This window comes from Leptonotus elevatus, chromosome 1 (genome assembly GCF_054856555.1).
Source record: "Leptonotus elevatus isolate MCC_2025b chromosome 1, RoL_Lele_1.0, whole genome shotgun sequence".
NCBI classification, from domain to species: Eukaryota; Metazoa; Chordata; class Actinopteri; order Syngnathiformes; family Syngnathidae; genus Leptonotus; species Leptonotus elevatus.
In genome coordinates, this window is record NC_141239.1 from 2,174,656 (window position 1) to 2,201,765 (window position 27,110).

At 37.1% G+C, this 27,110-nt stretch overlaps 2 protein-coding genes and 1 long non-coding RNA gene across 5 annotated transcripts; 2 read left to right on the forward strand and 1 right to left on the reverse strand.

Moving 5' to 3' along the window:
* Positions 1–3,882: 3,882 nt before the first annotated feature.
* LOC147180306 (uncharacterized) lies at positions 3,883–14,083 on the reverse strand. Of its 3 annotated transcripts, none has more exons than XR_015096474.1 (6): positions 13,793–14,083; positions 13,304–13,416; positions 10,898–10,986; positions 7,858–7,929; positions 6,835–7,055; positions 3,883–4,511 (listed from the first exon to the last, which is right to left on the reverse strand). It is a non-coding gene; the product is annotated as an uncharacterized LOC147180306 (long non-coding RNA). The 3 variants fall into 3 exon arrangements; XR_015096476.1 differs by having other exon boundaries at positions 13,934–14,043; XR_015096475.1 differs by lacking the exon at positions 10,898–10,986.
* Positions 5,926–16,225, forward strand: LOC147180307 (cyclic AMP-responsive element-binding protein 3-like protein 3-A). Its single transcript, XM_086089113.1, has 9 exons — positions 5,926–6,012; positions 6,847–7,105; positions 7,811–7,941; positions 8,555–8,659; positions 8,774–8,880; positions 10,935–11,003; positions 12,625–12,709; positions 12,932–13,025; positions 15,763–16,225. The coding sequence occupies exons 1-9, from the start codon at positions 5,926–5,928 to the stop codon at positions 15,924–15,926; spliced, it is 1,101 nt and encodes a 366-aa protein (XP_085945239.1). The 3' UTR covers positions 15,927–16,225.
* Positions 16,226–21,601: 5,376 nt separating this feature from the next.
* Positions 21,602–26,905, forward strand: LOC147180308 (relaxin-3 receptor 1-like). Its single transcript, XM_086089101.1, has 3 exons — positions 21,602–21,850; positions 24,496–24,939; positions 25,744–26,905. The coding sequence occupies exons 1-3, from the start codon at positions 21,638–21,640 to the stop codon at positions 26,338–26,340; spliced, it is 1,254 nt and encodes a 417-aa protein (XP_085945227.1). The 5' UTR covers positions 21,602–21,637; the 3' UTR covers positions 26,341–26,905.
* Positions 26,906–27,110: the final 205 nt, after the last annotated feature.

The window sequence follows — 27,110 nt, forward strand, 5'->3', positions numbered from 1 at the left end:
TAACAGCCCATTTAGAAATTGACATTCCAAATAATATTTTGTCCAGTTCACTTATTTTCCCTGATGTGCATTTCCACCCCCCCCCAAAAAAATAAAACGATTTTGTATCTTATCTTGCAACACAACATGCATTTCATAGCTAGTAGTGGCAACCTTCGTGTTTCTAGACTTCATTTTCTTATTTTAAACCTCAATCTCAAGCAAACGCGTTCGATCGGTTGATTCCAAAACGACACATGGATCCATAAGAAAAAACGAAGCACGAGACCGATTATCTGTGTGTTATTCTTGGTATCGAGAGATGTGCTCGACACGTCCCCGGTCACGTCATATCTGCGTGTACTTTGAGACGCTCCACTCTACAGATAGAGTGACAATAAAGATAACACAACCTTGTTATGATCCTTATTCCCGTGCTGATAATAAGTATGTGGATAGCATATAAGCGGATTTTAAATGCAAGCCGGTAGACGGAATGTTATTAATCAGAAGGAGTTCATACGGTGGCCACCTTCATGTAATGAGTTTTGCCTCATTAAAAAGCAATGAAGGCCCCAGTTGTTGTTGTTTTTTTTTTAATCTTTCATTTCGAGTCTTTTTGAACATGACTTCTCAATGACAGAGATACCGTATTAATATATATTCTGTTTGGGCAGAAAAGCTTATGTCATATATCAAAGACTTTGGGGTCATTTGAATCTAGTCATATGCAAAAAAACGGCACTTTAAAAACAAAAAGTAGTGAAATGATTCATGTATTGTTTAATTTAAGATATATGATCTGACATTGAGCATGAAAATTGGACTTAGCAGGATTTCATGTTATTTTGTTTGAAAAACATTTGGAAATGATGTCAGATGATGATAAATAAACATTTGGGGAAACCTTCACTTCTTTCTTGTTAATAAATTGGGGGGGGGGGGAGCAATATTTTCAACGTTTTACACCCACTGACGTTAATTGCAATACACTCAAGTCAAGTGTTGAAATTAGGGGTGTCAGGCGATTATAATTTTTTTTAAATTAATAACATGACTTCATGATTAATCGCAAATTTTATATCTCTTCTAAATGTACAATAAAATGCACAATTAAAAATCCCCCCCCACCCTAAATTTTCATACTATTGTTAACATAAAAGTGGGAAAACATTTTCAGCTAATAGAAATATGGCTGCATCTTTTAGTCATTGATACAGTAATTTCATAATAATTCATAAAATGCAGTTAAAATGAAAAATATGTACTGTAAAAAAAAAAGAAGTGTGATATTGATTTGTGTTGAGGTCATTGTCTGCCACTAGATGGCATATTTGCATTCAAGTTGCATACATTTTTAAAATTGTAAAATACGTGACCCGTCTCCACAAATATATGCATTATTATTACATTTATTAATGCAAAATTTGTAATGTGGATGTGTCTGCTGCCTTACGAAAATGTTTAAAAAAAATTGTGCACTAATTTTGCCACCCCCATCCATCCATCCATCCATCTATCTATCAAGGGATTTGCAGTATTTTGAAAGAATTGAAGTCAGAATTTCTACTGGGCACATCCGGAACATGAATCTTGTTGTTCTTCAGCCATTCCTTGGTTGTATTGCTGGAATGCTTTGGATTATTATGTTGCATGATCCATTTTCTACCAGGCCTGTAACTTCACAAATGACGGCTTCAGGTTATGATCCAGGATTTCACAATATTCCTCTGAATTCATGATTCCCTGGACTATGTGGACTTGTCCAGGTCCTGAGGATGAAAAGCCAGCCCAGAACTTAACATTCTCACCACCATGCTCCACTCTAGGGTGACGGTTCTGTTGCTGGTATGCAGTGTTGACTTTTCACCAAACGTGACTGTGACCAAACGGTTCCATTTTGGACTCATCTGTCCACAGAAGGGACTTCCAAAAAGCTTCAGTGTTGTTGTCCAGGTACTCTCTGGCAAAGTTGAGATGGGCAGCTTTGATCTTTTTTGTGAGCAGAGGCTTCTACCGAGCAAGCCTTCCATGAAAGCCTCGTCGATGGACTTTTCTTCTGATTGTTGAAGCATGCACGTGTCCCAGATGCAGAAAAAGAGGTCCGCAAATCCCTTGAGGTGATGTTCGAGTTGGCTTTTTACCCGAATTATCATTTTTCTTGTGGTTCTTGCTGATATTTTAGAAGGTCGTCCACTTCTAGGCAGGATTGTAGTCATTTTTAGTTGCTGATGATCTGTTTCACAGTGGATTTTCTTAGATGACTTTATAGCTTTTCCCAGACGGATGTGTTTGTTGTCACTACCCACTTCCTGAGGTGCCCCTGAGATTTCTCTTCCTCTCAGCATGACTGACCTGTATGGGTTCACCTGGGTAAGACTAAAGTGACGTGGTTTTGTCTCCGTTTTCAGTCAGTGATGCACAATTTCTTTGCTCATCCTCTCTCATTTCATTGGTCCATTTCAGGGGTTAGTTTAGCTACCAATTTGTCTTACCTGATCCTACTTGACTGCTTGTTTTAAGCAATGCAGCTCAGGGTTCACTTACTTTTGCACCTACACGAATTGACCAAAAACTATTTTTAATTTAGTTTTGACTACACAATTGATAAAAAAAAAAAATATATATATATATATATATATATATATATATATAAAGATAATGCATAGATGGAAACATTTTGATCCTTCTGTTTGTCACGCTCAAAAGACGATAATACATCTTTGCAAGCGTGCATGTTCCTGAACATCTTATGTAATTTCTGACTTAATTGGGTGTATCCTTAATAAAAAACCTGAGACAGATGGCCTTTATTATGGCAGTAAAGATAAAGAAAGAGACATGGCGCGTTACCTCTGACTGAGAGGAGATTATAGCACAACACACGCACACACACGCACACGCACACACGTGCAGGGAAAACAAAACTGATGGATTTTAAAATAGTCACTGTGATGAGTACTGATGACTCAGTGGACTGTCGACCAATACAGTTAGCTAGCAAGCTAGCGAGCTATGTTTACACCCCGAAAATGCATCGGATGTCACAATTTAAAGAACTTCTCTGTAAGTATTTTGTGTTATTCAGTCAGTGTATTGTAGGAACACAAAGCATTGTGGGTAATGCTCAAATGTCCATCATTTAGCGTTAGCCACAGTTTGAAATAAATGCGTGTGGCACCATTTTAAACAAAAGACTGCTAGCTCCCTAGCTAGCTCCCTAGCTAGCTCCTGTTAAGTTATTAACATTGTTTTTCAGTTTCAATTTATATTTTAGCCGTTTTGGATTTAGTTATAGCAGTATGGCTCAATGAATAGAATTGTATTATCTGTCTCACTCTCAGAAGAAGGGCAACGGGTTTGTATATTTGCTATCTTTAGGGAGTTTTTGTCTGGGGCCGGTCTCTGCCGGTCGGAAGAGGGGAGTCACAGGCTTATTATTATTGTTTTTCTCTAATCTGATTTATATCCATGGGAACAGATTCTCTTGTATTCACTGAGTTGTAACCAAATGTACTGTGGGCTGATGGGTGGAGACTTTTCGTATTCACCGACTTTTCAATAAATAATGATGTGCCGGAGTGGACGACACACAATCTGATGGAACACGGCTTCAGTGTAGTCAATTGTTGTCATTAGAAGCTTCTGATAATTATAATACCTTTGCAAAGGGACTTCTTCACCAGGATCTCACCATTCAGATAATTGAACACGCAAAGAGTACAATACTTAATATTGTTTACTCTAACACTCCCTAGCTAGCTCCCTAGCTAGCTCCCTAGCTAGCTCCCTAGCTAGCTCCCTAGCTAGCTCCCTAGCTAGCTCCCTAGCTAGCTCCCATGGTTCTAGCTAGCTAGCTAGCTAGCATCAATGGCTAAAGCCAAACTGTGGCAGGGTTTTTACTTTCTGGAACTGGATTTGCCACCTCTGCTCCCAAGCCTGTTAGCTTGTGAGCTAGCGCCTAGGCGTAGTAGCATCCATTCTTAAGCAGGGTGTGGTTTCAGCTATCACGCCTTCAGTTTTGGATATCGTTGTCAAGATTTTGAAGCAAGTTAGTCAATCTTGGAAGTCAATTTAGATGAGATCATCAGTTGGTGTAGCTCGAAATGCCTCCAATGTCAAATACAACACGTGCCTTGGCTCATTAAGGTCGGGAAGGTCTAAATATAATCACTGGCCACTTCATCAGATAGTAGTAACAAGAAGAATCTTTCATTTTAGATGTTCGCAAACGCAAGAAAGCAACAAATGTGAAACCAGAAGTCAAATTTGTTGCGATTGGCTTACCGCGCTGTCCACTAAACACTGGATTGGCCGCTGATCAGCTGGGACGGATGACGAACCACTGATATGAAACTTCAACTTTGTCCTCTGAATCACACTTTGACGTTCTTCTCACGCTCAAGCCACAGAGGAGCGCATCGATCCGGCCCAGGCTTTTTGATTCTGCGTTCTTTCGCGCTGGCGTCTCATCAAGACTTGTTGGATTATCGACACTGGCCACGGTTCGAAGGTGACACAATCACCTTCAGCTTGAGAGGAGAACGGACCCATTTTAGTTTCAGCGGGAGAACTGTAAGTACTTGTGTGACAAGTGGATTTAGCGCTGCATCTCAAAACAGTCATTCAACTTTGATATTTAAAAAAAAAAAAAAAGTGAAGATGCCAGAAAATCTTGTTTATGACAAAATTGGGTCAGACAGTAAAATCGCAGTCATGAAAACTTTACTGAGCCTGGTAAAGTCGGTGACGGGGATTATTTCAGCTATACTTGCATAGAAAGTCATTTTATATTTCATGTATACTCTCATGTAGTCAATGGGTAGGAAATAATTAATTAATTAATTAATTAATAAATTAACTGTAATATAAAGTAATATAAATACTGCTTCCATTCTCATCTGTTTCTGACTGTTGGTTTGGCATTCTGAAGATGAATGTGAAAAATCCATTGATTCTTCCTTTCCGCAATCATTTGACACGTTGTAAAAGTTGGACATGATTTATTACACAATAGATTATATTATGTTTATACTTAAAAAAATCTACCCACACAAAACTGATTTTTTTAAATTAATTTATAGTGCATTTTAGCAACTTCCTGCCTCACAAAAACATTTTGAAACAAATGTTATGATCTTAGAATCTGGTAAAACTTTTAAAAAGGGACAAGACTGATCGCAAACTTTTCCAGTAAACAGATAAAAAGGACCCCCCCCCCCCCCCATAAACATTTTGTAGTCCTAAATGCCATACGACTGAAAAAATTGCCTATATGTGGGGGAATAAAGAATAAATGTTACAATAATAAAATAAAAAATTGGTCATCCTCGGAGAATCAAGTAATGTTTTTCTGAGATAAAGTTATGATGTCATACTTTGATTACATTTTTATTTAAGTGAAGTAAAAAAATATTATTTCACCTTTTATTCCACAAATGATGCAGTTATTCGATACATTGGCCTATATACTCCAAAATAAAACATGCCATTTGTTCTTGAAAACATTTGTTTTTATTAAATAATGCACACCATATATATAAGATACAAATATATAAAAATATGTAATATAAAAAACAAATTTTTCAGAATGTCAGATTTATGATATGTGACAAATCACATCATATCTTTTAATTGGCTCAAAGACAATAATAATAAAACAATAATAATAATATTATTTATAATTATTTATTATTATTATTAAATATGAATACTAATTAATATTAATTATATTAATAATAATAATTAATAAAAACATATATTTGTATTTTAATCTATTTCCCATTATTATTATTAGTTTAGGAAGCAGTGGTCAAGAAGCGAAAAGAAAACTTTGCAGTATAATTTCTCCAGTTTCCGAATTTGTTTTGAGTTCTTTACTCAAACAAGTAATTCGAGCGTGCATAACAGCGGTCCTGATGTTCCTCTTTTCAGGTGAACGCTGGGATGGATCTCGTTGACCTGCTATTCAGGAGCAAAGATGAAACCAGCGGCTGCCACGGCAACCCACCGTGGACCATCACCATGTTTGACGTAAGCACGCGGCTCGTCGTGCGGCGCAAAAGCGTCAACGCAGGCACTCTGACACCAATTCTCATCAATGCAATGTCAGTAAGGGTCATCTGCTTTTGTCTTCTCTTACGTGGCGCCGTCACAACATCGAAGCTGCCAAGCTCTCAAATCAATAGTACACAAACACCGATTATTTTTTTTTTTTTACACACAAGAACCGTTGACAGTTCGTTTTTAGGCTCATGATCTGAATGTGGTCATGGAATATTTTTTTTGTTTGTTTTTAATTGCTTAGGGGTGTTAAAAAAACGTTTCGGCGATATATCGCGATATTACCGTGCGCAATTCTCGTATCGATTCAATATGCAGCCGAATAGATTTTTAAACATCAATTTTTGATGGAAATATTCAACAAAACGTCTTACTTGAGGTTAGCTTTTAAACCAAGAGTGCCATCTAGAGGAGTAAAAAAATATCACAGGTGCTTCATAAAAATTCATTTGTCTGTCTGGTTAGCTTTTTAGCTAGCTAGCTCGCTGGCCCATTTAAACCAAGAGTGCCATCTAGAGGAGTTAAACAATATCACAAGTGTTTCATGAAGCTTCATTTGTCTATCACTACTGATGAGTATTTTCAAAATTTCGAAAAAAAAAAATTCCCGCAATAATCGACTTATAGATTCGTATCATGATTAATCAGTATCTAATCTAATCGTGACCTATGAATCGTGATACGGATCGAGGCAATTCACACCCCTAGTGGTCACCAGAGAGTAAAAACAGAAAAGCAAAAAAAAAAAAAGGCAAATCATTTCAAGCCACCATGTATACATTTTGGACATACCTCGGTCCGCAGACGCTGAGCCCGGAGGGAAAAGGTACCGAAGACTTTTTGGACTCCCTGCTGGCCGAGAGCGAGACTTCGTCAGCTGCGACCTCCCCCCCGTGGTCGCCCCGAACCCCGGACAGCGACATGTGCGAGGACGGCCTCCGGCTGCCTTCCTGCGCTTCGTTTCCAGACTTGGACACGCCGCTGCCTCACCTCGCATGCGTGCAATTTCCATCCTATAAGCGGCAAAATGAAATCGCGGCTGACGTTTCCATTGATCTGCAGGGTAGGATTGCATTTCAAATTCACAGGCCATGAAAAGTACAATCTGCTGTTGGGCTAAACTACGATTTGCACAATATTTGTGGTAGAATAATAACAGTTAGGAATGTTTGATACCTGTTTTTTTCAGATTGATACCAGTACAAGTACTCAAGTAGTCATGATCCCGATACTAGGTACCGATACTACTAGTACTATTGATTCCCAAAATTTCTATTGATAGTCATTTTAAAGAAAGACCCCAATATAGCATTTTCCTTTAAAGAGTAACAACACCAAATCGTTTTTTTTGGGGGGGGGGGGGGGGGGACAATAATTGAAATCATGATTATTTATTTACTTGGTACAAATCAAGAAAATGTTCAAGCATTTACAAATATTAAGACCAATTAAAAGAATAGAAACACTTGTAAGTTTATTTTGGAACAGACAGAATTTATAATAATATTAATTTATTTCTGTTGGCAAAAACTTGAAAGATGATTTTTTTTGTTGTTGTACAAAACATTAAATGTTTACACATTAAAAAAAAACATTTGTGTTATCTTGTGTATGGAATGCGCTACTGTATGTACCGAAAGTTGCCTTGCTTTTATATTCATCATTATCGTGACTAACAAAAATATTGAATTTCCACATTAGTAAGAATATTGAATTGTCATTTTTTGGATCTGAAGATTCTTGCGGATTTCTGCTTTCATGTTTCCAGGCTGGGAGTGTGATGGCCTCCAGGAAAAGCTGGGAATGGCGTATTACCTCACATCCAATCCAAATTCCACAACCTCCACCAATCAGACGCTCACAGTGAAGGACCTGCTTTTGTCCAACCTGGGGGAGAAAGTAAGCAAAAAAACATTGCTAGAAATTATTTGTTATTCTAGTATGTTTTTTACTGAGAAAAATAACACTATAAACTTGTGAGCCAAAAGTCAAACACGCAAAATCGGCACCTGGAAGCGACGCCATCTGAAGGTGCTTTTCTATTGGCTGCTGCTCGATGACGTCACTTCTGTGCGAGACACTTTCAAACGTCCTTTTTCTGGTTAATATTGAAATAAATATACTTAGATCACATTTCAAATCAACCCCAAAAGCTCATTTATTAAATTAATAACTAACTAAGGACATTTTCACTATTAACTCATTCACTGCCATTGACGGCTATAAACGTCAAAAATTCATTTGAACTATTTCTATTAGTTTCACATTTTTTCCACTTCTGTAAACATGAGTATGAAAACCTAGAATTTTTTATTGTACATTTAGAACACATCATTAACAAAAGTGGGAAAATGTATATAATATCATATTTGAGGCCAAGAAAACTCGAGGCCTGAAATCCAATTACAATTCCTTCATTAAGTGCCCTTTTTAAGGCTGTGTTCGCCTTAATTAAATCAAGAAGTTGGTTATTATATTTAATCATTTCATACGTATTATTTCAATATCACAGAGAATTCCTCAGCATCCTCTGCAAGAGCTCGTTCTTAATGAGGATGAGAAGAAACTTCTGGCCAAAGAAGGCATTAACCTGCCCGGCGAGCTGCCACTGTCCAAGGTGAACGAGGCGCACGCACGCACGCACGCAATATGCACAACCTCTGCCAGAAGCTGAAACTTATTCAGGCCCCGCCCCTCATCACCCCCCCCCCCACGTATGTTTCCTCTCAAGTATGAAGAGCGTATTTTGAAGAAGATCCGGCGGAAAATACGCAACAAGCGCTCGGCTCAAGAGAGCCGCAAAAAGAAGAGGGAATATGTGGATCGTCTTGAAGAAAGGTATGAGATGGTCTCTCACACATACTAAAAACTCTCACGAAAACTAACACACATCCCAAAAAGAAAACCCTACCAAAAAAATCACAAATCATGCTAAGCAGTCAACTTCTCTCACACATAAAAAAATCAAGCACACTTAGAAAAAAATATTCTCTCACAAACAAAAAAAACTCTCAGGCAACCAAACGATCGTCACACAAAAATAACACATACACTATAAAACCTCACGCTAAGCATAAAAAAATACCTCACACACCAAAATCTCTCTCTCACAAAATTCTTAGCAAACAAACAAAACTCTTAAAGGGAACCTAAAAAACTCAAAAAGACTCACACGCAACAAAAAGACTCTCACACTTACCAAAACTACGCCCCCCCCCCCAAAAAAAACAACTAGCAATGGGTACCGTCACACTTCCTAAAAAAAATGCCTTTAAAAAAAAAAAACTCTCACACATCAATCTTTCTCTCACACACACACATGAAAAAAATCGCAAACAAAAAATCTCTTACAGACCAAACACTATCACACATAGCAAAAAGCCTCTCATACTTAGCAAAAACCTCTCACAGTCGGCAAGAATATCACACACAACAAAAAATCTCTCATATGCACCCCTCTCACATTCCCTCAAAATTACACCCACAATAAAGACTCACATTCACCAAAAAACTCTCACATATCTAAAACACAGTCACCAATAACACCAAAAATACTCTCTTACTTACCAAGAAACCTCTCACACTCACTTGAAAACCTCTCTCATTCAAAATAATCTCACAAATACTGGCAAACCCTCACACTGAGGAAAAAAAACTTCCTGTGTGAGCTTTTTTTTTTTTCCAAAGTGAAAATGTTCAAACTCCCTGGAGTCATGTGACTATCTACAAGGTGTAAATATCATATGGATCTTTAAAACTGCAAAAAATATTGAATTTTGGGCACATATTTAATATACAGCCGCAGCACCAAACAAAAATACAGTATGTGTTAGGGTTGGGTATCGATTCTAATTTCGATTCACAAGAGTTCCGTTCGATTTCAATTTTTTCCGATTCGATTCACTTCAATTCAATCTATCGATTTTAATTATGACACATCAATTCTTCTTAAATGTCAAGGACATGATAAAAAGTCCACAAATATTAAATTCCGGTAACTGGTTGAATAATTTAAATTAATGAAAGTAACACAAACATTGACATCGGCAAGGATGAGATGAAAATATTTTCATAATCGAATTCAGTAATTGTAAATATGAAGTAAAAATATTCTGAATTGTCTTTAAGTGCAATAAGTCAGGTCATTCATAAATGTAAGAAAATACTTCAAAATTCATGTGAACAGTAAATTTCAAGAAAACAGTACAATACAAAAAACATTGGCCTTTAAAATTCAATTTTCTTGTTAATTTATGAAAAAAAAGATATTAAAATGACCGATTCATGTTTTTTTGAATCGATATCGTGCTTGGAAAGGAAAATCGATTCAATGTCAATTATTCGATTTTATTTTTTAACCCGGCCCTAGTATGTGCAGTGTTAGTGGAAAAGCCTTTCATTGTTGTTGTAATGTAATTGTTGTAAATTATGTCATCAATAAATAACTTTTAAATCTTGAAATGAGGTGAATTTGGATATTTTCTCACTTCAGGACACAGGATAAGCAGCTTGATAATTCAATTAGACATCCCTGAGATTGTGCGGAATATTTAGTTCAACATCTTCACTTTATCATCATCCAATAAGAACATGACGGCCGGTGAAATTTCACAGCCATTATTGATGATTTAGCCCACCACGAGCAGAGAATATCGTCAAGGTGCTGTTTGTCATCAGTCATGACTCAGCTCAGCCGCAATGACGGATGACTCCGAGCGATGAAGAGAAACAAAAGAGAAAACAAATGGGCTGGAGTCATTGCAAGACACAGATAACGCTCAAACTGATATTGGCGTGGGAGGGAAAAAAAAAAAAGGGCGGACAATGAAATGTCCTATCGCAAGATTTTTGATACCCTTTTCCTCTTTGTGTCTGCCTCGGGCCTCCTTTAGGATGTCTGCATGCAGCGCTCACAACCTCCAGCTGCAGAGGAAGATCCAAAGACTGGAGGAGACAAACAAGTACATACTTTTTCAAATTCTTTTTTTTCTTTTGTTTTTTTTCCCCACTCCTAGTGAAAGTTCCGGCTAACTATAGTAAGCCCTTTTTTACGTTTTGGGTGGATCCCAGGTTTTAAAGCAAACATGGGGAAGCAGCTTTTAGCTGTTATGCCGCATGCAAATGGCATCGGATGCCAACAGAAGTGAAGTCAGCCCCGAGCATAAATTCTTTCGCAAATGAGTCCCACTCCTTCCCACTCTCGTATGGTGCTCCACAGGGTTTTATTTTAGGGCCCCTGCTGTTTTCATTGTATTTCTTGCTGCTGGGTTCCATCTTAAGAAAGCTTTCGCCACAAAAAATGGGAGTTGACTCTGAAATAAATAAATAAATCATAAGTTCATAGTTTTTTTCTCCCAGGTTCCAAAGCAAACATGGGGAAGCAGCTTTTAGCAGTTATGCTGCAAGTCAGCCCCAAGTATAAATTATTTTAATTAAACTGTAATTTTAAAACTATGCTTCTTTGTCATACCTTTTAGAATTTTTAAGTTTTTTAAAAAATCATTATATATATATACACATTTATTAGGGGTGTCAAAATTAGTGCGTTAATATTGAGTTAAAGTTCCTTTAACACCACAAGTTTTTAAAAATGTATTCTTCCCTAAAAATAACTCAAAAACAGCCATTAGTTAAACCCCTTGCAACAAAAGTGAGTACACCACTGAGTGAAAATGTCCCTCCCACTAAACTTTTTAACGTGCGATTAATAATGACCGCCTCTTATTTGGAAAGCCTGTACTGACGTAATTCCAGTTGCAACGCAGCAGACACGTCAAAATTTAGCAGTAATAAATGTAATAATAATTTGTGGAGACCGGGTTTGAGTTGTATTTTACAATTTTAAAAACATGCAGAATTTCACAAGTAACTTCATGTTAAAGATTAGATTAGCTCTTAATATGAAAAGAAAAATACACTGAGCTGTCACCAACGTCTTACAAATGCAATTATGCCTTCTAGTGGCAGAAAAATTACCGCAACACAAATCAATATCACACAGAACAGTACATATTTTTAATTTTAACTAAATTTTATGAATGAGCATGAAATGACTGTATCAACATCTAAAACAGAGGTGGGCAAACTCGGTCCTCGAGGGCCGGAGTCCTGCAGGTTTTGGAGGATTCTCACTTCCAACACAAGCTGATTCCAATCAACAGGATCGTTATCAGGCTTATGCAGAGCTTGCTGATGCGCTGATCATATATCAGCTGTGTTGGAGAAGGGCAACATGCAAAACCTGCAGGACTTCGGCCCTTGATGCCCACCTCTGATCTAAAAGATGCGGCCATATTTCTATTAGTTTGACATTTTTTTCCCCACCTTTTGGTTAACAAGAGTATGATTTTATTTTATATTTTACTGTACATTTATATTTATATTATATATATATATAATATAATATAATATATAATATAATATATATAATATTTATATTTATTTACAGATATAAAATTTGTGATTAATCGTGAGTTAACTATTGTTACGTAGTCATGCGATTAATTACAATTCAACCCGTAATATATATATATATATATATATATATACATGTTGTTGCTTTTGTGTGTGTTTGCACGCCAGCGCCCTGTTGGAGCAGCTGAGGCAGCTCCAAGCGCTCCTTCCTGTCAGCTCCAAGAAAACAACGCAAAGAGGGACCTGCCTCTTGGTGAGCTGCATCGGCACTCAACATTCATTTATCCATACGCACTCTTGGGCAATACTTAAATAATAAAATGCAGCGGCTGGCGCTGGAGTGCCAATGCACGTGATTTAAAAAGGCGCAGCTTGTTGTGTTTCTTTTCCATCTTAATCCAATTAAACGTCTAAATGCACGCAGGGTGTGTAAAAGGTTGCGTTTCTAACAACGTTTTCCTCACATATATTGCAGGTTTTGCTCCTTTCCTTCGCTCTTGTTATTTCCTCAAATATGAAGCCGGATCCCTACAGTCAACTAAGACAAGCAGAGTACACGGAGACCTCAGGTGTGTATTTATGTACCTGCCAAGACTTCATCCATCTCTTAATACCTGCGCCACTATCAGTTCTGATTCAACATTTATTTCATGACATGATAAAAAACATCAGTGGCGAGAAAAAGTTTGGAGGGCGGAAAATGCTGACAGCGCTCCGAAATAATGTGAAATGTGATTGGTTCATGAAACAGATCCTAATTAACTCACAAACACAAACACAGCTGTAAAAAAATAATAATAATAAATTAAAAAAATACAGATATAAGATTGAAGGAAAAAATACTTACAATGTCACTCGCATTGGCTGCAGCAGCTCAAGCTTGAATGTAAACAAACAACTGCCGTTCTGAAGACCCTGGCTTGGTTACAACAGGGGTCCTCAAATGGGGGTACGTGAGATCTTAAAAGATAGTTAAAAAGTATATGTAAATAGTTCTCAAAAATAGTGGTGCAAAGGATCACAAAAGTCACGTCAGATTTCAGTCGCGGATCGGATCGTTTTTGGGATCAGCAAAAAAAAGAAAGAAGATAATTATTACTTTGTCTTCAATTATTTTGTAAAACGATTTTAACTTTAAGTGCAATATGAAGCAGAAACATTCTCATTGTAAACACGCTCCATGTGTAAAATAACGCATTCATGACTTAAAGTTGTGTTCTTATCATCTAAAACGGCTAAGTTTGACATTTTGAGTTGAAAGGTTTTCTTTTTTAATGGGCAAAAGTGTTTTATAAAATAAATGAAGACAATCTTTTTATTTAAATAATGAAAAGACCTCAACGTGCAATGTTAAGGCACATTGCTTTCCTGTAAACATGGAGAGAGAATTCCAAAGTGGCCTTGGTCCAGCTAGCAGCCAGACACTCGTTGGTAATGTTAGCAGCTAGCAGCTAGCCGCTAGCCGCTAGCCACTTACGTCGGAGACTTCTGCCGTATCATACAATGACGGCTTAATTCATTAGCGGTTTCTTTAGCGTCCTAAGTTAGCGTTGTGATGTTGGTCGCAACTTTAATGACATTTAGACCTACGAACGTCTAAAGGGGAAGTCAAGCTAGCGATCACGCCACGACGTGGGCCAACTTCAAAGTAAAAGTATGCTATTTGCATTGCCGTCAATGTATGACTGTATTTGGTTAACTTTATTTTGAAGTTAGGCTTAGTTTGTTACGTTGAATAGGTTTCAGCTTTCTTGACATGTCAGAATGGTATCGACTGTGAATGCGCACTTTGTGATTTAATTTTTTTTCTCCACCAACCAATCCGCAAATCGCAATGACGATCCTGTTGCATCACTACTAAAAAATCTAAGTTTATAAAATGAATTTTATATTCAGTAGGCTCAATTTCAGTGTCTTAAAACCCTGCATTTCTCCCATACCAGAATAGTTTAACCCAACTTGTCATATGCAACCTACAAAACTTTATTTAAAATTCAGATCATTATTTCTTTTTGAGAACAGAGCTTTACGATGATCCCAAAAGATGACACTTTATGTTGGTAGTCATTTGTATTGCACAAATCTTTATTTATAATCCAATTAATTATTATAAAAAAAAAAAATTAATTAGATTTTTTTATTTGATAATACTTCAAGAGACCACATAAATACAAATAGAGTTCCAAAAGTTTAAGTTTTTATCCACCCATTTTTATTCGAATTTTCAAGAAATGCAAAAATAAACTGAATGAAAAGACCCAAAATTCGCAAAAAAGTTTTTACGCTTTGAGGGGGTGGATTTTGAAGCGTATCGAAAAAAGGAAATTGCGAATTTTGACGATGGAAAAAGGTTTTGCGAACAACCGCTGGCAAGACCGGATAACGGATATTACATCACACGAACGTTTGTAGTCCCAAGCAAAGTCGTAAAAGTAAAGTAAAGTAAGGTATGTTTGGGAGGATGACGAAACAGAAATCTTTTTGGAATTAACTCATTCACTGCCATTGACGGCTATTGACGTTCAAAATTCATTTGAACTATTTCTATTAGTTTAACATGTTTACCACTTTTGTTAACAAGAGTATGAAAACCTAGAATTGTTTTAATTATACATTTAGAACTGATATAACATTTGTGATTAATCGTGAGTTGACTATTGAAGTCATGCAGTTAATTACCATCAAAAAATTTAATGGCCTGACACAATAAAAAAAAAAGAAAGAAAAGATTATTAAAAATGAGGGGCATCAGGCGATTACATTTTTTTTTAAATCGTAATTAATCGCATGACTTCACTAGTTAACTCACGACTAATCACAAATTTTATACTGTTCTAAATGTAGAATAAAAAAAAAATCTTGGTTTTCATACTCTTGTTAACAAGAGTGGAAAAAAATGTTAAACTCATGGGAATAGTTCAAATAAATTTTTGACGTTTATAGCCGTCAATGGCAGTGAATGAGTTAAAGAAGCGAATATCAATGCTATTTTAGATGGAAAACAGCAAAGAAACGCTGCGGTTGATCAATAACTACAAAAGCAAACTCCTACGACGACATCGCACGACGCAGTCGCTTCCTGGTCTTCTTCTTTTAAATTAATGGTGGCTCACATCTCTAGCGTGTATACCGCCACCTACAGCGGCGGAGCCCCCCTCTCAATATTCGCAAAAGAAAAACAGTTGGAAACGAGCACAAGTCGCGCGTTCCGTTTTGCGTATTTTCAGTAAATTTGCTTAAAAATTGTTGAAACAATTGGATGGAAACATGACGCACCCCCCCCCCCCCCTTCCCCCCCTCCCACAGTGCCGTCACGCTCCCTGCAGTCAGCCAAGCAAGTGGAAGAGGTCGCACCCACGCGCCCTCCCCTCTCGTTGGGTGGTGTAATGGAGCAGCTCTTCAAAGGTCTGCCCGCGGGGGAGCTGCCAGCGTCCCAGCAGCACGATCACACGCCGAGCAACAACTATTGACGTCGGCCGACCCCGCCGGAGGAAAGACTGCAAAAAGGCTTTCGGGCGCGCAGCGTCCCAACGACGGCTTTTCTCACCGAAGGCCGTTCGAGCGGTTGGCATAACGCGCAAATAACATGGCTGATAACAGCTGCACCGTGACCTGGCAGATGATGGATTGTGGCGATGATAAGTAGGCCTTGCTGCTTGTTTTGAGCGCCGTGATCCTCGTTGGAGAACTTCTTTTGTTTACGTTTAATGTACATTGTCGTGATCCTTCTTAAGAGTGATTTACAAGGATTTTTGTATCGGTCCAAATAAAGCGCTTGTTGCAAAATGTGATATTTTCAAAATAACTGCAGTAGATGTTTATTACTTTCACTTCTTCTTCTTTTCCGCTCTCCCCAAAGTCATGTGTCGTCGTGTCCTCGGGCAAGGCACTTCACGCACATTGCCTCCAGTGCTACTCAAGCTGGTGTATGGGAGGTGCGAATGTTTGGTGGTGGTGGGAGAGGTCGTAGGCGCACACTGGCAGCCACGCTTCCGCCAGCCTGCCCCAGGGCAGCTGTGGCTACTTAATTAGCCTGCCGCCACCCACAGTGTGAGAATGTGTGAGGCCATGAATAATGGATCCAATCCATTGTAAAGCATCTTTGAGTGTCTAGAAAAGCGCTATATAAATCGGATGCATTATTATTATTATTATTATGCGTAAAAAAATCAAAAAAAAATTCATACACCTAATTATTGTTATAGTGCATTTTCCCGCGATTACCCAATTTATCCCTTCACTGGAGCATCAACTAACTGTATTATTAATTTTTTTTTTTTTTTTACTTTAGAGTCATAAAAGCCGCTAGAGAGCTAATTATCGTTTTTGGTTGAGCTGACTTATGTGCTTCTTCCTACGTCCCCATTCTTATACCAAAACAAGAAAGCACGGTTGGGAGATCGAGAGCTCAGGCCTGTGAGCGTGTGTGGACGCAGTAACAGGGAAAAACTGAAATGATTTAGATATCACGCTTCCAATAGTGAGCCAAATTTGGGCTCATTTTACTTATGTGTCGCCAAAAAAAAAAAAAAAAATCACCTTGTTATAACTTCCACTCATCGTAGGCAAAGCCGTACTGATGGCAGCCCCAAATTGGAGAAAGGGGCGGGGTGAGCAGTGAATCATTTGAATGAGACAGGACCGCCCCCTTTAAACAGACCGATTCCAGTGAGGGCAAAATGAAAATTCTTTTGTTGATCTTTGGGGTATTTTGACAAAAGCATAACACGTTATGAAAACACCTGAGAACCATTTTAAATTGTGGGGAGAGAGCATAATATTTAAAAGGTGAAAATGTATTTGACACAACGTTCCGTTCAGAATGTCAAATCCTAGATTTGTCCTTGCACATCGCTATTGCATTTCCATAAGTCGAGTCATTTTTGATGATGTCACCTCAAGCCGCTTTACACATTGAGCAGGTCAGCAACCACCGACCTCATACATTAGAAATTTGCATACAAGAAAACAGAGAGAGAAAGCAAGGGAAAACCTTCATCAAAAGAAAGAAACCTTGATCAGAGCCCGGGTTCTGCGGGGCGACCATCTACCATATTGGTTTACGATTGAGAGGCAAAGTAGAAGGACAGAGGATAGATGAAGAGAGAAAATGGGGCGAGAGCAGCAAGAGAAAAATGGCCACAATCAACAACCGTATCAACAGTGGTAATTGTCCCATGATGAATACAACGATGATACCAGAGACCGAAAACACCACTCAGAAAAGAAAAAGAAGAAGAAAAAAAAGAAAAAGAAAACACCATTGGGGAGACAGATAAAGAAAATGAAAACGTTTTGGAACCAACGAGACAAGGCAATTTCAGGAGAAATTGCGAGTGAATGCTGAATGAAAAAATATGTAAACGTGGAATGATATTGAATGATATGGAATAATAGGCATTAGTGATACCGGTGACAAATATAAAACATTGATGAAAAATGTGGCAGGATATTATTCAATGATAAAGAATTATACTGAAAGATATGAAATTATGTAGAATGAAACGGAATGATATAGAATGGTATTGAATAATATGGAGTGATGTGGAATGATATGGGTGGAAAAAGTGCAAAATGTTGGTTTAAAAAAAAGTGGAATGATATTGAGAGATATTTAATGACAGAATGATACTGAATGGTGAAAAATATGAAATATACTGAATGATGTGGAATTATTTTTTACAATATACGGAATCATGTGGAACGAATTGGAATGATATTAAATAATATGGAATGTTATAACGTAGAATGATATGCAATAGCAATACCGGTGACAAATATGAAACATTGGTGAAAAATGTGGCAGGATATTATTCAATGATATAGAATTATACTGAAAGATATGAAATGATGTAGATTGAAATGGAATGATATGGGTGGAAAAAGTGCAAAATGTTGGTAAAAAATCTGGAATGATATTGAGAGATATCTAATGACAAAATGATACTGAATGGTGAAAAATATGAAATACTGAATGATATTGAATGATGTGGAATTATTTTTATATGGAATCATGTGGAACGAATTGGAATGATATTGAATAATATGGAATGATACTGATGAAAAATTTGCAATATGTTGGTGAAAAATATGGAATGATATTGATTGATATGATGATGATGAGGGATGTATTGGTGAAATATTGAATGATATTGAAAGATATGGAATGATAGGGATTCATTTGGAATGATATTGAATGAGGTGGAATAATATTGGTGAAAAATGTGCACTTTTTGTTATGTGGGAATTGTGGGATGGCTGGAAATCGTTCCAAAGATGAACTGCATGAGCTGAAGATTTTGACTTTCAAATTTGCGATTTGTTAAATAATCCCATTGGAAATGGTTGGGGAAAAATTTGGTGAAAAACGTGGAATTGTGTCGAAATGTGACGAACATGGCAATGAGATAAGAAAAGACGTGTCGCGTGAATTTTTGGAATATGTTGAAGTTAAATGATGTGGATCAGATGTAAAATGCTGTATATTAGTAATAGCTAAAAATAGTGCCAACATTTGCATTCGGCCTTTAATTATTTCATTCATTTCCGCGTTGAGTCTTTATCTCATTTCCCCTCCAAATCCATTGCAGTCGAAGTCATTCACAGTGTGAATGAAAAGCCTTTTTTTTTTTCCCTCATCAGATTAAAACTCTCTGAATGTCCTTGATGCCGCAGCATGTTATTAATGCTTGCGCAAGCACGCTAAATGAGGCGTAAAAGCAAATATTAGCAGACAATTTCAGTCACTCAAGGCCATTTTTCTTCACAGCAATCATTTGTGTGCAGCCAATAGCAAACTGTTTACACAGAAACAAAACCAGCCTATAAACTTTTGTGTTATTTTGGCGCACAATTGGCCTCAGAAAAGAGCATTGGGTGACATTTGGGGAATGGATCGGCAAATCAGTGCGGCCCATGACCAAAAACAAAAACAAAATAATGAAAATGATTGTGTGCTAAAGTGCTGTGGAATGCTTTCGGAGAATACAAATGAGTAGCTTCCATCTTGATTTCTGAGTCGGCATCGAAGTGTCTTTCCATCTGTCGCACTGCTTGTTCAAAGAAAAAAGAAAAAACATCAAAAGTAAGTCAAGCTGGAAAATGTCACCCGTGTCCACGTGACCTCCTCCCTTCCCATTCGCATAATACAGTTGCATTTAAGTTTTAGAACTTAATCGTTTTCAAACAATTATTTAGGTATTATTTTTGTTTTTTTAAACAAAAAATCGGCCTGGAGCCACAAAGCCTTAGAACATTGTGATGAATGAAAAAGTATAGCCTTATTGAGGTCATTTTATGGCTTTTATTCAACTTTATTTTCTGCCTTTTTTGCTATCAATTTTCTGAGTTTTTTGGCAATTTTGTCGACATTTTATGGTAATTTTCTGCCTTCTTTTGTTTTTGGACATTTTATAGTTATCTTAAGAACGTCGTCTTTTCTGACTTTAAAACTTTTTATTTATTTTTAGCAATTTTGTGTATAGTATATGGTAATTTTTTGATCTTTTTGGACATTTTATGGTAAAATTTTGGACATTTTTAGGTATTAAAAAAAACGTTTTCATTTACCTTTGCGTCTTTTTCTGACAACTTACAAATTTGGACTGACATTTTTTGAATATTTAATTATGCATTAAAAAAAAATCGAAATTGTTAATTCATTCAAACAATTTTTTTTTTTAAATAAATTTCCTGACTTTTTTGGCAATTTTGTGTACATTATATTGTAATTTCATGCTCTTTTTGGACGTTTTATGGTCAAGTTTTTTAGATATTTTTTGTTTTTTTGTTTTTGAAAACCTTTTGTCTCTTTTTCTAACAATTTACAAATTTGGACTGACATTTTTTTTTTAAATAATTAATTATGCATTTTGAAAAATCTAAATTGTTAATTCGTTCAAATAATATTTGTTTAATACATTTTCTGACTTTTGGCAATTTTGTGTACATTATATGGTCATTTTATGCTCTTTTTGGGGGAATGTTTTATGGTCACTTTTTGTAATTTTTTAGGTATTAAAAAAAAAACTTTTAATGTATATTTTGTCTCTTTCAGACAACTTACAAATTTGGACTCTGATATTTTTTAAATATTTAATTATGCATTTAAAAAAATCAAAATCTTTAATTCATTCAAATAATATTTTTTCAAAATAAATTTTCTGACTTTTTGGGCAATTTTGTGTACAATATATGGTCATTTTCTGCTCTTTTTGGATTTTTTAAAGTATTAAAAAAATACTTTTTCATTTACCTTTTCGTCTCTTTTTGACAATTTACAAATTTGGACTCTGACATTTTTTAAATATTTAATTATGCATTTAAAAAAATCGAAATCTTTAATTCATTCAAATAATATTTTTTCAAAATAAATTTTCTGACTTTTTGGGCAATTTTGTGTACAATATATGGTCATTTTCTGCTCTTTTTGGATTTTTTAAAGTATTAAAAAAATACTTTTTCATTTACCTTTTCGTCTCTTTCTGACAATTTACAAATTTGGATTGTGACATTTATGAATATTTAATTATGCATTTAAAAAAATCTAAATCGGTAATTCATTCAAATAATATTTTATCTAGATAATTAAAATAAATGTAAAAAAAAACTAAACAATTTCTACTATATATTTTTTTAGATCCACAGGGAGCCGAAGGAGACGGATTAAAGAGCCACAGGTTGCATATCCTTGTATTACGGGGTAGATGATGGATGATAGATGAAACTAACATAGTTGACCTGTGAATGCACCTTTTTTTTTTTGGTAACATATTTGCTTAGTAGAGTGCGGTGAGATTTTTCTCAAGTAAAATATGTGCCAAGGCTCAATAAAGGATGGACATGAATCCTACTAGAATTTCAGCCTGCTTGTGTATTGCGCCCCCACATGTCCAAAAGCGGAACATGAGTAAGTATAAAAGGCTGAGGATGGCGAGAGCATCACTCCAGCGGACAGGAGAGAGGCGGCGACCACAACACTTGTGAATACCCCTGGTTAGGCTTTCATAATTACACAGCCTATTTACTTTCACCCATTTAATCAGAAATGACTCCCTATACGCATAATACAAGGACTATGGAGATTTCGTTTTGCCCGCAGCAAGCCACTTTGGAAATGAACCTTCCTAAAGAGGAGAAGGCGGTTGCCAAGTTGCGTTAAAAGCGACTCACCGACGGAGCCATGCAGAGCAACAGCAGCGCCTCGGATTGGGCACCCGCGGGTGCGGTGAGCGCGTGCGGAGGAGAGGACGACGAGCGCGAGTTCTCCAAACTGCTCAACCCCAGCGGAGCCGGGTCCAACCTGGCCGCCTTGAACCTGTCCCTCAACTGCTGGCTCCACATCCTCTCCAAGGAGTCCTCTGTGGATATGCACGGCGACAGCGCCAACATGGCGGTAAGTGGGGCTCCCAAATAAATTAATACAAAAACAAACCAATTTTGTGTGGTGTTTTGGGGGTTATTGATTTTGACCCAACGCTCGATCACTTTTTGACTGATATTGGGCTATGTTTGACCCAACATTTTTTAGAGTGTACTAAATTCTTGTCAGTTGTGGTAATAAAACAAATGCAATTTAGATATTCATCTTGAAGTGAAATCTGTAAAATATGCTTGTTTAAGTTTTGCTTTTTGTTCTTGATAAAACAAAATTATGCACACTCTAAAAAAACAGTTGGGTCAAACATAACCTAATATGGGTTCAAAATTTTAGGTTATTGTTGATATTTTTTTATTATTGTGGGATAAGCCCCTTGAAATGCAACATCTGGTTTGCAAAGGGGGTCCCACAAAATTGTGGGTAATTCATTTAATTTAAAAAGTAGGTTCAAATGAATAATCCACAGAACCCAATTTTTACACAAAAAACAACCCGATTTTTGGGGGGTTTGTACAAAACAAACCAATTTTGCGTGGTGTTTTGGGGGTTATTGATTATATTATTATTATATGGGTTAGGCAAGATCACTTTTTGACTGATATTGGGCTATTTTTGACCCAATATTTTTGGGAGTGCACTAAATTCTTGCCAGTTGTGGTAATCAAATTAATCTACAAATGCAATTTAGATATTCATCTTGAAGTGAAACCTGTAAAATATGCTTGTTTAGTTTTTTTTGTTCTTAATAAAAATAAAGTTATGCACGCTCTAAAAAAACAGTTGGGTCAAAGATAACCCAATTATGCGTTTAAAAGGGTCATTTGATTTCATTTTTTGGGTGAATTTGAAGTTTTTGTTTTGTACAATTGCGCAATCTGGATCAAATCTGGATTTAACTTTGCTAGAATTCTAACGTTTCACAGACATGTTTTTTTTTTGAGGGAAAAAAAGAAGAAAATTTGGCTGTCAGAATGATAATAAATGCATCTCTGCAAAACGATTCAACTTTGGCCAGATTTCCGACGAACCTTCTTAAGACGGACACACCAAGTTACGCATCCAAAACCATCCCGAGTGTGCTGGGTTCAACAGGCTACAGCCCGTTTCATAAATGGCTGACAGTCAGCCATTCAAATTGTTAACAGCTGATCAAAAATGTACGGTACATGAGCTAAAAAACAACAACAACAAAACTTAACAGGTTTTTGGCACAAGGCGCGCCACACGGACGACATGGACAAAAGTGACTGAATTGGACTTGACATTTTTTTAGTCAGTATGTCAAAATTAGTGCGTTAATTTTGAGGTAATTTAAAGTTGCTTTAACACCACTAATTATTTGAACGCGCAATTAATGGCTGCCCCTCACTTGGAAAGCCTGTACTTGGTGAAATCCAGTCACAACGCAGCAGACACATCCACGTAAAAATTGAGCAGTAATAAATTAATAATAATGCATATATTTGTAGCGACTAGGGTGAAGTTGTATTTTACCATTTTAAAAATGTGCGGACTTTCACAAGTGACTTCATGTTAAAGATTAGACAGTTCTTAACAGGAAAAGAAAAATGCACTGAGCTGTCACCACCGTTCTACAAATACAATTATGCCATCTAGTGGCAGAAAAATGACCTTTCTACCGTATAGTACATTTTAATTTTAACTCAATTTTATGAATTATTGTGAAATTACTGTATCAATAACTAAAAGATGCAGCCATGTTTCTATCAGTTTGACATTTTTCCCCACTTTTATGTTAAGAGTATGGAAACTTGGGGAAAAAAAGTGTAAATTTTATTGTACATTTAGAACGGATATAACATTTTTGATTAATCGTGAGTCAACTATTGAAGTCATGCGATTAATTACTATTGCAAATTTTAATCGTCTTGACACCCCTCATTTTTAATATATTTTTTTTTAAATTAGGGGCGTCAGGCGATTACATTTTTTAATTGTAATTAACTCATTTACTGCCATTGACTGCTATAAATGTCAAAAAAATCATTTTAACTATTTCTATTGGTTAAATTTTTTTCCACTTTTGTTAACAAGAGTATGAAACCTAGAATTTTTGTATTGTAGATTTAGAACAGATATGAAATTTGTGATTAATTGCGAGTTAACTAGTGAAGTTAACTAGTGAAGTCATGCGATTAATTACGATTAAAAGCTTTAATCGATTGACTGCTCAAATTTTTTCTTTTCTTTTCTTTTTATTCATTCAGTGCCATTGACGTCTATAAACATCAAAATTAATTTGAACTATTTCTATTAGTTTAACATTTTTTTCCACTTTTGCTAACAAGAGTATAAAAACCTAGACTTTTTTTTATTGTACATTTAGAACAGATGTATGTAAAATTTGTGATTAATCGTGAGTTAACTAGTGAAGTCATGCGATTAATTACAATTAAAAATTTTAATCGCCTCATGTCTTTTTTTCTTAAATTTTTTAATAATCTTTTTTTTTATGAATTTATGGCAGTAAATGAATTCGTCAATGGCAGTGAAGGAGTTAATATGCTGTATTGAACCACAAAAACATGGTGTGATTGTCAAAGAAGAAGCTGATGGCCACAAAAAGAGATTTTTTTTTTTTTAACGCCGTGTCAGCTGGTGAATGTAAACCGCAAAGTTGTTGTGGTTTGGTTCTTCAGGTGCGAGTCCTCATTGCTCTGGTCTACCTGGTGGTGTGTGTCCTGGGGCTTGTGGGCAACCTCCTGGCACTCTTCCTGCTTCATTTCCGCCGCCGAGGTCACCACCACTCCTCCGTCGACTGCTTCGTGATGAGCCTGGCGCTTACGGACCTCCAGTTCGTCCTCACCTTGCCCTTCTGGGCCGTGGACACGGTCCTGGACTTCCGCTGGCCCTTCGGCAGGGTCATGTGCAAGATCGTGAGCTCGGTCACCACCATGAACATGTACGCCAGCGTGTTCTTCCTCACCGCCATGAGCGTGACCCGCTACCACACGTTGGCCACCTCTCTGAAGATCGCCAGCCCGAGGATGGCGGCCACACGAGCCAAGTGGGCCAGTTTGGCTATTTGGATGGTCTCGCTGGTGGCCACGTTGCCTCATTCCATCTACTCCACCACCGTTCAGGTTTGTGGACCTAAACAGCATTTAGCCGTCAGAGGAGGGTTGGGGGGGGAAAAAGTCGACTTTAAAAATATGTCGGCTAAAAATGTCTGCCTCGAGGCTCCGCCCGAACCATGTTTGCGCCGCCGTCTATGTTTCTATGTGGACCTTTTTTGCAGACACACGCATATTAGCTCATTGTAGCTAACAGGCAGCTCCACTCGTTACGTAGTTATGGACTGTTGAAGCATCGTTTGTAAGTGACTTTGAAGACACTATTACATGTGTAATGTATAATGATGTATGTGTGAACAAACTGGTAGTTAGTGTTTGTTTACCTTAAATGCTAATCACTAGCGCGCTAATGCTAAACGCGATTGCTAACCATTTAGCATAGGCTCATTTCGGTGTTTAATAATGCTCATGTACAGAAGATAATAAATGAATGGTAGTTATATCGACTGAATTCAGCTTACGTAGATATAATGGTGCACGTGTGAACTAAATAGTGTTTGTTTACCCTAAATGCTAATCGCTAGCGTGCTAATGCTAATCGCGATTGCTAGCTGTTCAACATAGGCAAATTTTGCTGGTGTTTAACAATACATATGTACAGAAGATAATAAATAATGGGTAGTTATATCCACATAATTCAACTCACATTCAACCTTTGTGGACTTAGAAAAAATAAATATATAGCTCTTAAAAAGATGCGATAGTGACAGCTTTACATCAGAAGTACTGAGTCTGTCAATACCGACGTAATGCCCACATCTGTTGCGTATGTTCTGTTCAGATTGAGTTCACCAAACCGTGTTGTGTTCACAGGTTTCTGCAGACGACGAGCTCTGCCTTGTGAGGTTCTCCGAATCCGATTCCGGTCACTCGGATCCTCAAGTACTCCTCGGGCTCTATCAATTGCAAAAAGTGCTTCTGGGATTTGTCTTTCCTTTGATAATCATCAGCGTGTGCTACCTCCTCCTCCTGAGGTTCATCCTGAGCCGGCGCGTGGTGGGCGGGGCCGCGGCGGACGGGTCCGAATGCGAGCGAGGTCGCCGCCACCGCCGCCGCTCCAAAGTCACCCGCTCCGTCGCCATCGTAGTTCTGTCCTTCTTCGTCTGCTGGCTGCCCAATCAGGCTCTGACGCTGTGGGGCGTGTTGATCAAGTTTGACCTGGTGCCCTTCAGCAAAGCCTTCTACAACGCGCAGGCCTACGCCTTCCCTCTGACCGTGTGCCTGGCCCAGGCGAACAGCTGCCTCAACCCGGTCCTCTACTGCCTCATCCGTCAGGAATATCGCGGCGGACTCAAAGAGCTTCTGCTCCGAGTGTCCATCCCCATCCAAAACATTTTCAACAATGCCGTGAGGGGGAGGAAAGTAGAGGCAGCCCCCGCCAGCTTGGTCATGATACACAAAGACATGTGATTTTGTGGGTTTATTTATTATGCGCTACCGTGGCGTGGATAGCGAAGAGACACGAGTAATTGAGGCCTCATATTGATTATTATTATTTTTATAATTGCATATATTAATAATTAACTCATTCACTGCCATTGACAGCTATAGACGTCAAAAATTCCCTTTATCTATTTCTATTTTTAAAAAAAATCCCACTTTTGTTAACAAGAGTATGAAAACCTAGAATTTTTTTATAGTACATTTAGAACAGATATAAAATGTGTGATTAATTGTGACTTAACTAGTGAAGTCATGCAATAATTATTACAAATTTTATTCGCCTGACTCCCCAATTTTTTTATAACGTTTTCTTTTTTTAATTTTTATTAATTCATTGCCATTGACGGCTATAAACGTCAAAAATTCATTTAAATTATTGCTATTAGTTAAACTTTTGTTTTCACTTTTGTTAACAAGAGTATGAAAACCTAGATTTTTTTTATTGTACATTTAGAACAGATATACATTTTGTGATTAATCGTGAGTTAACTAGAGAAGTCATGCGATTAATTACAATAAAAAATAAATATCGCCTGTCGCCCCTCATTTTTAATCATCTTTTTTTTTTTCAAATGAATTTATGGCAGTGAGAAGAAGAAAAAAAAGGCACCAGAAGTGCATGCAGCGAAAATGTTCTCTAACTTCCATGAACAACCATCTCCGTCCGGATTTCAACATATTCACGAGACACCAATTCCTACTTTCCTATTAGCAATGCTGCAAATAGGAAAAATCCA